At 41.8% G+C, this 13,300-nt stretch overlaps 1 protein-coding gene across 1 annotated transcript; it reads right to left on the bottom strand.

The window, feature by feature from the left end:
* Positions 1-2: 2 nt before the first annotated feature.
* PLEK2 (pleckstrin 2) lies at positions 3-13,178 on the bottom strand. Its single transcript, XM_053274493.1, has 9 exons — positions 13,066-13,178; positions 11,080-11,244; positions 10,105-10,286; positions 6,493-6,584; positions 4,496-4,683; positions 3,913-4,014; positions 2,538-2,621; positions 2,111-2,189; positions 3-998 (listed from the first exon to the last, which is right to left on the bottom strand). Exons 1-9 carry the CDS (start codon positions 13,111-13,113, stop codon positions 871-873), a joined length of 1,068 nt encoding a protein of 355 aa, XP_053130468.1. The 5' UTR covers positions 13,114-13,178; the 3' UTR covers positions 3-870.
* Between the last annotated feature and the right edge of the window lie 122 nt (positions 13,179-13,300).

Consider the following 13,300-nt stretch of genomic DNA (forward strand, 5'->3'; position numbering starts at 1 on the left):
GACAAATTTAAAAATATTTACTTTTTTAGTAGCAAACACATTTTGATTTTTCAAAATCAAAAATACAAAATTCTTATTCTTATACAAAAAGAATAACAGAAGATATTATTACAATATACCACATATTTATCTTTTTTAAAAACAACAACTTAATTTTCCATCATTAACAGTGCCTAGCAACACTGAGAGCTTCTTCACAAGATGTGTCATTTACAAAATAGGACACTAAAAACCAATACCTGAATGCTGTCAAAACCAAAATATACTGATATGGAGCAGTACCTTATATTGCAGGGCTGGCCAACTTGAGGTTCTCCAGATGTTGTTGGGCTATAACTCCCATCAACCCCAGCCACAATAAATTGTGGCAAGGGATTTTGGGAGTTGTAGTCGGACAACAGGTGGAAAGCTAAAGTTAGTCACCTCTGTTATATTGCCTTGTAGGCTGAGGAGTTGTATGGATCCAGATGGAAGGTGGATACCTGCAAATCTGGTATCCCCATTTTTAGTCTAAGCAAGAAAGTCTATATTTTAGATTTATCTGTGTCAGCCAGTATAGCTTTACTGGAATGAAAGAACCTGGTGGAATGCTCAGAATCCCAGAATAATTCCAGGGAAAGGATATGTCATAACCTTGGAGCATTCATAGCAACTGACTAAAATAGGTACATATGAGCAGGATTTTCAAGCTTTAGGCACACGTTATAATTTTTCTGCATCATGATGAAGCCCACATAGACTTGACAGGTGCTGGCTACATGCATGGTTGAAACAACCTACCCATCCACCTCAAGATCACCACTGTGTACCCAGAAATCAGTAAACAATAAGTGAGTTCTGCCCTTGTCCATATACACTTCTGCAAGTGTCTTATGTTAGCTGTTTGATGGCTTCAATCCAGTCTGCCCTCTCCGTCTTGGAACTGCCCTGTATATAATAGTGAAGGTCATTCTTAGTGATGATTTTGAAGAGATTTCCCTGCACATTTCCTTTCACACCTGAAAAGAGGGGAAAATGCAACAAGGCACCATGACAAAGAGATTCTTTCCTGCAGCAGCAAAATGTCAGCAAAGAAAGGCTTTGGGAACAAAATAAAGGTGGTTGATTTTGCCATATGACTCAGTGCACTCTGCCTCACTTATAAGTGACCTTAATCTTTACATGACTTCAGGAGTTCCACTGTTGTGTACTGCCTCTTTAAGAGCCAAGCCCAGAGAGATTAGAAAAAGTAAGCAAGTTAATTGGGGAAATGGTTTCAGTTTTGCAGCAGTGTGAGTGGTTAAGCCTGTATGATATCCATAGGATATCAGGCCCATAGGGGCCTGAACAGTCTCAGACCTCAATGGACTAAAAACTAGGGATAGTCTGTAGGTAACTTTCCCTTGCTTTGCTTTTCCTTTTCACCAAGTGGATTTTAATGCACTGGGTTTGTCCTGTAAGTTGTTAGCAATAAATAGATTATTAGAAGAGGTCTACTCTGTGCTTCTGCCCACGTATTCAGTATCCACAAGTGACACAAACAGTTGGTCCACACATCCAAGCAGCTCTTATTTCGTCCCATGATACAGGGTTCTTCACATAGGCACAAAAACTTTAGAATGAGCCTTCTATTTACATAAAGACAACGGAGAGGAGAGCTGGTCTTGTAGTAGCAAGCATGACTTGTCCCCATAGCTAAGCAGGGTCTGCCTTGGTAACATATGAATGGGAGACTTGATGTGTGAGCACTGCAAGATATTCCCCTCAGGGGATGAAGCTGCTCTGGGAAGAGCAGAAGGTTTCAAGTTCCCTCCCTGGCACCTCCAAGACAGAGCTGAGAGAGATTCCTGCCTGCAACCTTGGAGAAGCTGCTGCCAGTCTGTGAAGACAATACTGAGCTAGATAGACCAATGGTCTGACTCAGTATATGGCAGTTTCCTATGTTCCTATGTAGCCTTTTCTGTTATCAGGCTTGTCTTTTAAATGCATCTTTTCCAAGACACCTTAACATGGAAATGGTTAAAGCCATCCCAGCGTAAGCAGCTGGATCACCCTAAAATGTCCTTAGCAAGAACTGAACACATGAAAAGCTGCACGCTTGAAAGAACGAATCTGGCATGTTGATACTCACCTGCTGGGACTCCATTATCCTCCAATGCAGAGACAAGGCAGCCACGGAGAGAAAACCCTCCAACTGGCCTGTTATCTTCCTACAGGGTAAAAAAGGCCCAGTGCAATGAGTAATGTCTCTGAACAATGCATTCTCCGCAAGATATCTCATACAGCACTGGCAAGGAAGACATGACTATACAATATACACAGTCAATGGCCTTGTCAGCAGTACTTCAGACTTGCCCCAGCCTGTTTTTGTTCACTCAGATGCCTTTGTAGTCCTTTCCCAGAGGTGTTCACTCTGCTACAGATGCTAGATGTTAATTATTTAAAGAGGTAGTGTCTTGATAAAAAAGGGTATAAAAAGGGCATCTCCTTTTTACAAAATTTAGCTCTAAGCCAAAAAAACCCATGGTAGTTTTAAGTATGAGGATTCATCATCTCACCTTTGTGGGGTCATAATAGTGTAGAAAAGCAGGGTCAGCCCTCAGGACAAAGCACCTCACTTTCCAGTTCTTCCTCTTGTGCCCCTGAAAAGTTGCAAGAATGAAACATACTTAATCTTCTTCCTCTACGTATGGTCTCCTGAAATCACCAGGAATCTTGTGGGTCTGCTAAGTCAATATATCAACGTCCTTTCCTGAGACAATGAAGCTTATCTTTGGAGCAAAGGTTCTATAGAATGAGAATACAACGCAGAGAGCTCCAGTGGGACTACTACGTCCTTTTGGAACAGAAGATCTGAAACTGATTGCAAGTTATTTGGGAATTTGGATTCTACTTCATTTCAAAAGTGGTTTTCTATGAAACCTGAAGTGGGAGGGGCTGGAAACAGCTCTGAAGATGCTCTGTGTGCACAGAACAACTTATTTATTGTTACATTTATATACTGCCTTTCATTAAAATAATCACAAGGTAGTTTTCTCTGAAGGATTTCCCCCTCATTCTTCACTGAGGCAATTCAGGATGTTCTGCTGATGCCACTGTAACCTGAGCATTACAAAATGCTAGAACTGGGGGAATATCTAATTTAAATGCATTGAAGCAGAGGGAACCACTGGCTTGTCAAAGTTATTTGAAGTGGTGTAGACAGTAGGGCAGTTAACAGTTTGTGTACAGGTATACAGGTGTTTGTACACACGTACATGATGTTTTTATGTGAATTACTATATAATTACTGTATATGTGTTCATTTAAAAAGTTAACCTGGGCACTGGACCCATCAAACATAGGGTATAGATTGTGTATACTGCTATATTTACATTGTACATGCATACAAATAATCAATCTATACATGCTGTACACAAGCTGTATATGTATAAAAAACAGTACATGGACAGTTCTAGTGCTGTACCAAAAACAGTGGTTTCCTGGTAAGGAAAATTCTTATGATGACTGGACAGCTTTCCTTATATCACACTGAGAGCCAAGTTATACATTCAGAATGATCATGTGGTCCAGCTCTTTCTGGACTGGACTACTGCAGACTGCAGGTGTCTAAATCCTCCTCCATTTCAAACACTACCGATTCTTAAAAACATAGCATTCCCAGAAGAACAGTTCCAGTTAGTTTTCTGCATACAGGAAGCTTTTTGTGTGTGGGAGCTTGCAATCACACTTTTTTAAAAAAAGTCTTTTCTTATATCCAGACAACTTTGTTAATATTATTATTGTGATATATCCTTGTTTAATAGGCTGTAATCTAAATGAGATGCTTCCCCTCACCTCTTTCCAGAAAAGCCTTAAAAGACACCTGTAACATCCACCATCCCCATCCCTCCAGTTCTCAGTTTGCTGACAAGATTCAGAAGTCCTGGTCACCTGTTTGATTAAAAAGCCTTGTTTTACAATTGTGCCACTCAGTTCAAGAATGTTAAGATGAAGCTCTTCCTTGGAGCTGATTTTCTTCTTATAGCTTTCAGCCTGCAATTAAAATTTAAAAAGATATTGGGAAATGTTTGGGGGAACTTAGCACAAAATACAGAAGAGTTGCTTTCATGGCTTTCATGGAACTCGCATATCTCAGTTTTTAAAAGTCCATTCCCAAAGCAGGATTTTTTTGGGGGGGGGGGGTTTGGCCAGATGCAACATGATCAACTAACAGAAACAAAAATTCACAAACTTACTTTTTATTCATGACTTGTACATTCATGACTTTCAGAAACAATTTGCTCTTCCCATACTGTGCCTACACAAATTGTATCTATTGTGTGTTCACACCCAATCCAAAGTCCAACTACTCTAATCTATCTCAGATACAAAATTTCAAGTTATCTTTCAAACTGTTTTCCATTTGCTTGCATATTTTTACTATTTGTTACCCCAATGTGCACACATTACCACCCTCAATTGTGATAGTCCTGTGCAGAAGTGAGACCTAATTTACAGACATCTCATCACTTACAAATGTATACAGTGCTGTGGAGTCATCTAAAAACTGCTCAGCCAGGTCACCATTCCTCATGGCCTCAACACTCCGGGCTCCCACAGGCTTGATGAAATTTTCTTCCATCAGCACAGAGGCCAGCGTGACTGCCTCTAGCCGAGAGGCTGTGAAATGATTGGAAATCAGCCAGTCCACCAGCACAGAACCTGTGACGAAGAAAGGCAATGCTTAAGGCTAGCAAATACAATATTCAGATCGTTTATCACAAAGACAGATACACACAGATACATTTATTACTCATCCATTTGTGGAGAAGTCTGTCTTAAATTAAAAGGATAAATCTAAGCAATTTGAAGCTTTTACACTTGCTTGCTCAGTCTAGGACAGCATAGGCCCCTTTATTCCAGTTTCCACCTTTTGGAAAACCTTGGACTGAGACCCAAACTAGGCAATTTAGGGATGCAGGGTTGCTGCCAATCTGTATCTCCCCAATAAAGTCTAGTAAAAGTTGAAACATTACTTATATTTATTTGGCATATTTATGTGCTGTCCTTCCATTGAAAACTCCAGTGGCTCACATAATGACACGATGTCATTGTACTCGGAGTCCTCCCATGTGCCTATGCAAGCCAGTGAAATTCAGGTAGGACTTCTAACTGCAATGATATCATGAAAGGCATTGTAGTTTTAACTAAACTCTGCCAGGGAGATGGGGATCAGCAGCAGCTACATGTAAAGTAAAATGTTGTGCCGTCGAGCCGGTGTCAACTCCTAGCGACCACAGAGCCCTGTGGTTGTCTTTGGTAGAATATAGAAGGGGTTTACCATTGCCTCCTCCCGTGCAACATGAGATGATGCCTTTCAGCATCTTCCTATATCGCTGCTGCCTGATATAGATGTTCCCCATAGTCTGGGAAACATACCAGCGGGGAGTCGAACGAGCAACCTCTTGCTCCCTAGGCAACCTCTTGTTCCCTAGGCTCCCTACTTCCCCACTGCAGCTACATGTGGGCTCCCCATAACATCTAGATTGGGCTTTTGGTTTGGGGCTTAGCCTAGGAAGAAAAGGTTAGTTGGCCTTGAAACACTGTCTTCTGAATGAACTATGACAAGTGAAAAAAATGTTTTTATTCCTAAGGGCTTTTAACTCTGCACTTGACTTGATTTGAAACTGGCTACTGAAAGGAACTGCTACATTTTAATTTTGACTGCCATTAAATTTATTGGCTGACATGTTACAGGCTGACAGCAGTGTTTTCAATCAACCCACGCTGTTGCGGGTTCCTCTAAGGAAACATTGGTGGTCTTGCACAAGAGTGCTCTTGCCGTTTCTGATGAGAGTTGCATTCCTGAAGAGTGCATGCTGGTCTTAGTATTTCCGCAACCGCAAGAGCGCTCTCGTGCAAGATTGCCAACATTTCCTTTGATGCCTACAGCAGCATAGGCCAATCGGAAATATCAGCACAATCCTGTGTAATGTGTCAGTCACTGCTTTTATGACAGTCTTTGATTTTCACATGGAAGCTGCTTTGAAATGTTTTTACAAAAAAGTGAAATGTAAATATCAGAAATAAATATATTTTTGCTCCTGGAGAAGGCATAATATGCATTGGGCATATTATATCTCCTTAACAGTATTTTCACTTTGAGCATCATTTCCAATTTTTGGCTCCCAGTTTCCTTGGTGCTGCTATTCGCTGAGGTAAACACATTCCAAGGCAAGATCGATTTGCGCACTTGCGCGCGCGCGCACACACACACACGGAGCTCAAGCCCGTCTGACGGTCACAGCCTCTTATGTGGAAGTACTTCTATCTAATTCCAGATATCTGGGGTTTGGTTGTTGTTACTCACTGGTAGGAGAAAAGCCCTGAAAATACACTCTTTGTTACCTTCACATGTGGCAATAATGAAAACTGAAGCTGGCTTCTCGTGGGCCCTGGCAAAAGGGTAATTTTGTTTGCATCAAGAGAATATTGTTTCACTAGAAGATTTGTTACTAGGGGCCTGCATACCTGTAAAACTTTCTTTATACGTGTTGCCTTGTTCTGTGTTAGGTATTAACTTCATTCCATTGCTGTTGTCGTGCATTTTGTCTACAATATGACTAAAAACAAACAAACAAAAAATGGTTAGTTTTAAGCACACAGGGAAGCAGGCCTTGTCAAACTACCAACATTCCTCTGCTCAAGTCATACAACTAATAAAGAGCACAGCACTAGCTTGGATCCCAATTGCCCTGTATATGAGTGGAAGGCAGCCTGCTTATGCATGGATGAGAGTAATTGATTTCCCTGCAGCATTGCATGGTGTTTTAGTGGGGCCCCTAGCCCTTAGGTGCAGTTCTGTGGGGGTGGGTGGGGACAGGATAGTTCTTTGGATCCAAGTGACTAATCTTTGCTAACCAGGGATGTACCAAGGTTGGAGGGGGCCGGGAGATGAGATTTTAAAATGGGTCCCTCGCTGCCTTCCTCTCCTTCTCCTGGCCCCATGCCTCTGCTGCAGAAGAACATTAAGGACACATATAATATAGTATAGCAGATTAACAGAGGACAGGAGACTACAGTTACAAGGTGTAAACAACAGCAAAACCAAATAATACAACTGTATCAGCTTTGTAAAATACAAGAGGGCAATTCATGCTTGCTGCCACAAGACCAGCTCTCCTCCCCTTCTGTGGGATCCAAAGGAAGCAGTTCTGTTCCAAGCTTAACAATTTTTGTCAGGGCTGTAGCATGGCGGGATTAACCCCCCCCCCCCAAAAAAAAACCACCAATATTTTTCATTTGGAAAAGGCAGGTGAAGGGATATCCAGGCAAACTCATTTAAAATGAGCAAACAATCAGGAAGGGTGCTAGGCTAGCTCCATTCTTCCCCAGCCCTCAAGTATTGTGAGTCATTCTGGGAGCAAGGAAATTTTTTTTTAGAACTTGTTTGGTTGAAAAACAATTGAATATATTTTCAACAACCACGGCACCATCAAAGAACCAATCAATAAACCCCCTGCCACCACCCCTCTTTCCTTTCCACAGAGAGGGAAACAACTCATTGCAAGTTCTGAGGGGAAGAAGATTACTTCACATGGGTCATCAGGACTTAGAAGGAAGAACCCCATCATTTAAAATCATTTTTTTAAAGTTAAAAATAGCTCAGGCACAAACAAGAGTTTGGGTGGGGAATACATAAAGGAACAAGGAAGGCTTTTAATTGGGGATAGAATCTCTCTCACACTCACACTCCATAAATGTGGGAAGCAGAAAAAAAACACAAATCACACACAAAAACCACACAGATAAGAGCTGTTTGTTTGACTTTCCTTTCCACTTGAACAGCCTAGCTCTCTGTCCCAGCTCCGTCCTTAGTATTTCAGCTGTGCTCAGTTGCCGAGCGGGAGAGGAGCTCAAGACAAGAAGGACCAATGGCAGCAGTAGCTGCCAAACTAATTTCCCAACAAAAGGGAAATCGGGAGTCACAGAGAACCTGCTTTGGGGGACTGCAGCTCACACTCCTGGCTACGGGACTGGAGAGAGGGCAAGGACTGGCCTTGGGGACCCCTCAGAGGCTGTGGACTAGGAGACATTCGTCTCCCTATGTCTTATTTACAGTAAGCCTCTGACAGCTAATTTGTCAGTGTAACTTTTTTGTGTATTGTGAAGATGATTACTTTATGAAGAAGGCCAAGTTCTTCAACCACTCGTAGCAAGTTGCCTGGTACAAGTCACCAGGGATGTGCACGAAACAGATTTTGTCTTCTGTTTCATGCGCAACAACCAGTTCAACTAGTTGTTTCAATGGAACAAACTCAAAACATTTTGAGGATTTAGGCCATAGGGAACAATGGGGAAACTCAAAACACCTTATTATTCCGCATGAGTAGATCCCAGAGACAGCAAGGTGGGTTGGACAGTAAGGCATGATGGGTGCTACCAACCAGTGTTCCCTCTAACAGGGATTCTCAGATGTTGTTGACTACAACTTCCATAATCCCCAAGCAAAGGCTACTGCAGCTGGGGATGCTGGGAGTTGCTACCTACCACCCATGCCACAAAATAAATGGGCAAGTGGGCAAATTTTAAACAAATTCTTAACTTTTTCCTCAAACCCCCATAGGACCCTATGTGGGTTTTGGGGAAAGGTTAAACATTTGTTAAAAATTGCCCACTTGCCCATTTATTTTGTCAGTTAGTAGCACCCATCATGTCCTACCACGCAACACACTTTGGTGGTTAAACTCATCTTCCCCCTCCAGACGAGCAGCATTGTGTGGTGCACCGTGCAGCTCTGGAGGCTGAGATAATATGTCCTGGCCTCTGGGAATCCCACAATGCACCATGCAACAAGTGCCCATCTCTGTGTGTGGCTGGTCTGGAAGTAGCCCAAGCTCGCACATGTGCAGCAAGCCTCGGTTAAGGGAGCACTTGCTCCCTTAACCTTGGGTAACAGCCGTGCTAAAAAGCTGGGCTACACAGCACTGCCCTGTTGGGATCAGGCCCAGTCCCAGTGGTGCTCCCTCTTGGCTTCACCCAGGCTGAGTTTCCCTTGCCTGGGTTAAGCTGTGTGTGAGAACAGCCGCTTTGATTGAGTACAACACCTTTCAATGCAGATTGCAGAGCAGATCACAGCAGTGAGTGAAGCACAAGTTAGTCTCAAAGCCAGACATGGAGCTTGTCACACAATCACTAAGAAATATTACACACAAACACAAACTGCTGCCACTTCCCATTTCTTGCCACAATATTATCTCACAAACAAAACAAACCACAACTCAAGGAAGGGTTGAGTTTCCAAGTCTTGCCTTCAACTCAAATTCTTCCTTTGTCAATCTGAGATCTACCAAAACCAGATAGTTATAGCAGCAATAGCACAGCCTATTATACTCTGTGCTGAGAAAAGAAAACCACTACATCAAACCTTTCTTGATTCCTTCCTCCTCTCCTGATGTATCCTCTTAAAGAGACTATAAGGGCTCTCTCTGCCTCCCAGTCCCTTTGAATACATTTTGAAATTTCCTTCAAAAGTGCTTCCCCCTCCTCCCAGACAATGGGGGCACAGTTGCCCATGACAACACTTGATTTCTATGCTAACAAGCCAACCAAGAAGCAAGGAGGTCACAAGCTAATCAGAAGCAAGTGCCAGAAAACCAATCAGCAAGAGGAAAACAGGCCTCCAAAATTAGGCTCAAAACTTCAAAACATTTTGATCAAAATGGGGTTGCTCTGCTCTGAGATTTTAAAAGGCCCTTTTAAAAGACGGCATTCTGTTGGAACATTTCACTGTTGGAACAATCTGCACATCCTTACAAATAACTGCTCACATGCCTTCAAAGACAATGCTTTTCAATGGAATCAGTTCACAAATTCAACTCCTGTCAACAAGGGTAGATTAAGCAAATTTAGATCAATCACCTGTTGCGCATGCATGTGTGAATCAGGCCTCAGACACAACAGCGTTGGAAACTAACATTTGCAGAAAGGAGTTCAGTGGGTAGTTATTTACAAGGGTTTGCCATACTGGTCCTCCTGAATGTTGGGATGCGGAGAATGGAAAGGGGGAGGGAACAGGTTACATTCTCTTTTTTCCAAATACATGTTGTACAAAAGCAGACTGAGGAATCGTTTTATACTTACTTCAGGCTGATATTTGATGGTAGTTTGAAGGAATTTTTCATGAGGTGAAGCTGTTGGACTTGTACTGGATTGCCGGCATGAATAGCACCAGTAATATCTAAAGCCCAAGAGTCACGCTCTTCTTGAGAGCAAGGATTGAGGAAATATTCCGTACTAGTCTTTGTCTTCAGTTTAATAACCAACTACAAAAAGAACAATGGGCAATGGAGTGTACATATTATTTGCCAGATACTAGCAATGTTCTACATCACACAGGCATATTTACTTAAATTCTAACCAAATAAGAAGGATTGCAGAGTTTCTGAACACTTTTAGAGCCCTCAACATTTATTGTTGAACTGGATCAACTATATGAAAAGCTTGCTTCATTCAAGTGGCTCTGCTTATGATATTACAAATAACTGTATAGCTACAACTCATTTCAACCTTACATTTAACTAGGTCTGGAATGACTATATGTATGGCATCCATCCATCCACAAGTTGATAGGAGCCATTGCAAAGCCAACAGAAGTTATTAATTCTGCTTTTGGCATGGATATATCAATGAGTGTAAGGAATAGATTAATATACAAGGCTAAATTGACCTGGTATCAAATTTAAAATTGTGAAGAAGTGTTTAGACAGTTTTACATGTATTACTTTCATATTCCATTTATTTCATTTGCACTATGCATTCTCCTCCTCTGTTAGGGCCAAAGTAAACAAGACATGGGAGATACACTAAGGGATCTTCCAACATCTTTTTCTAGGCTTAAATGTCATTGCAGATCAGAGGTAGCATGAGAAAATTATCAGTTTCTACATGCTCTTCTTCCAGTTTAAAGTAGTCCTCTGTGGACATCTTATTTGATGGTCCCCAAACTTCAAGAATTAGCACAGCCCCACAATATTTCTTTCTCTAATCTGTTCCTGTCATTTTTCTGGAGCAAACACAATAGTAGTCTATACCAAATGGGCACAGTCTTGGACATACCGGCCTGTTCTCATACTCCAAACATGGGCAGGTGATAGTGCAGCCATCCAGAAGAATCCTACCCTTTGGAGAAGGTTCCTTCTTTCCTCTCACAAGTTTATAATAGAGCAACCTGTCTTGGAGAAGAACAAACCATCTTGCCTTCCAGTTGTGGACAACATGTCCCTGCAACCAAAAAGTGGTCATTTTTAGCAGCTTAAAAACACATGGTAGTCCTGTGTAAGAATCATCATGGAATCTCTCTCTCTCTCTCTCTCTCTCTCTCTCTCTCACACACACACACACACACACACCACACATACTCTTTTACATACATTTTTACCTGCATTTACAGACAGTGAGAAGCTACAATCTTGCCTGCATGCATGTCATCAGAAGCAAAAATCTAGGTTTATTGTGGAATTATACGCCCCCCCCGCAATACACCATAATGTGCAAATCAACCCTCACTTGCTTGCTGTTTATCCTCTTAACATGTGAATATTTTTTGAAATTATAGCCTTGAGCGCTTGTGCTTCACAACTTGGATTTGATTTCTTAAAGTTCCTATTTGGAGTTGAGTAATGGGATCTCATTTATATGTCTCATCTGTGATGAAACTGCTTACAGTGCTGATATAATCTTAGCCTGTTGGCCCTATTTAGAGTTGAAAAGCCACCTCTAGAAAGGTGTTCAGGATCAGTGAAGCAGCAATGGAGTACTGAATCCTTTCCCAGCCTGTCATTTTCTTGCTCCAAACCCACCCAGCAACTTTCTGCTCCCTCTCATGGAGTTCCAAATGTAAATTGCCCTTGTAAATTGCACTGTTCTATTTGAGAGAGAGGGAGCTGAGACTGACATGCCTTAGTGACCCAAGGCCACCAAGCTAATCCCATGATAGAGGTGAAACATATATATGTCCCCCAGAACCAACTTCAATCCCTAGACTACTAGGGTCTCTAGACTACTTTGGTTCTCTATGGCTTTTGCAATAGAAGGGATGCCATATATTAGCAACCTAAGCTAAGATTCTAGATCTACAAATCCAGTTCAGTACAGTACAGCAATTCAGGCTGCAAGGTGCCACTGCTTCCCACACATTTGCTAAATATCTTTTAGTTTTGCCCCACAGGTTCAAATTTATCTCAACATGGAAGTCCATCTTTTTCCAAGCAGATGGCTCTGTCATCCATCAGAGAGAGCACTACTAAGCCCTAGCACTACCCTTGTTTTATTGTTTCTCCTAGCAGGTATAGCAATAGCCATGTGTATGTGTGCACGTGCAATTTAGAGCAAGGAAATGGTTCGGAAACTCCCAGTCCTACAGAAACATTTGTGTAATTGAATCGGAGCTCCCCTTGGTTTCTTTGAAACAAATAAAATAATCTGAGCATAGATCTCTTGCATCATTTTGTAATGTGGTGATTAGACACCAGCGAAGAGAATTAAAAATTGAAATGGAGAAACAGTGAGGAATTAGAGCACTATGGGCTCCTTTGAAGAGGGAATGTTTTAATGTGATATGTTTTGCAAACTACAAAAGGCTAGATCAAATAATCAGAAGTGGCTTTTTTATTTGGAAATCTAATGTGCATGTTAAATTAGGATCAAATTAACACCTTAAGCTGTGCAGAAGGTAGAGGAAGAAGAGGGAGATTGTGCTGTAGGTCAGAAGGGGTATACATAAGAACTACCTGCATAAGCCAGACAAGAATAAAAGAAGCTGTTAAAAGGGTGAATACGAGGAGGATTGTGTGCAAGACCTGACCTGACAGTGAATGAGATGCTGAGGAGCAAGAGGTACATTAACTGACGGTTAGCATGGTCATCCAGCTTGTACCCACTTTGACTGGCTTTTAGAGATCTTCTGTCTTCAAAAAGGGGAAGTAAACATACAAAATCACATAGGAAACAGATTTTGGAAATTAGATCCCACATTATTATTAGATCCAGTAAAATAAAAAAATTAGATACAGCAAGGACTGCAAAACAGTTAGGGCATCTTACCTTTTTAACAAGAAAGCCCTCTCTCAGTATTCCACTCCCTTCCTGCATCCTGTCCCTCTAGTGCGTAGGTGAACACGCCTGCCAAGAAGCCTGCAAGCAGCTGCACAAACCCGTCCCTTTGTAGGCAGTGTTTTAAAAGGTGGACTGACTTTCTTGCCTTCCTCTTCCAATGTGACGTCTGTTCCCCTCCCTTTCCAGGAGACAGTAGGCAAACATTGAGCTGGCACTGGGGAAA

Source organism: Hemicordylus capensis, chromosome 1 (assembly GCF_027244095.1).
Source record: "Hemicordylus capensis ecotype Gifberg chromosome 1, rHemCap1.1.pri, whole genome shotgun sequence".
NCBI classification, from domain to species: Eukaryota; Metazoa; Chordata; class Lepidosauria; order Squamata; family Cordylidae; genus Hemicordylus; species Hemicordylus capensis.

Coding starts and splice junctions, on each gene's coding strand:
- PLEK2 (XM_053274493.1), bottom strand. CDS start 13,113: ATGCAGGAAGGGAGTGGAATACTGAGAGAGGGCTTTCTTGTTAAAAAG. Junction 10,287..11,079: donor TGGAGTATGAGAACAGGCCG/GTATGTCCAAGA, acceptor TTCTTTTTGTAG/TTGGTTATTAAACTGAAGAC. Junction 999..2,110: donor GGATAATGGAGTCCCAGCAG/GTGAGTATCAAC, acceptor CCCTCTTTTCAG/GTGTGAAAGGAAATGTGCAG.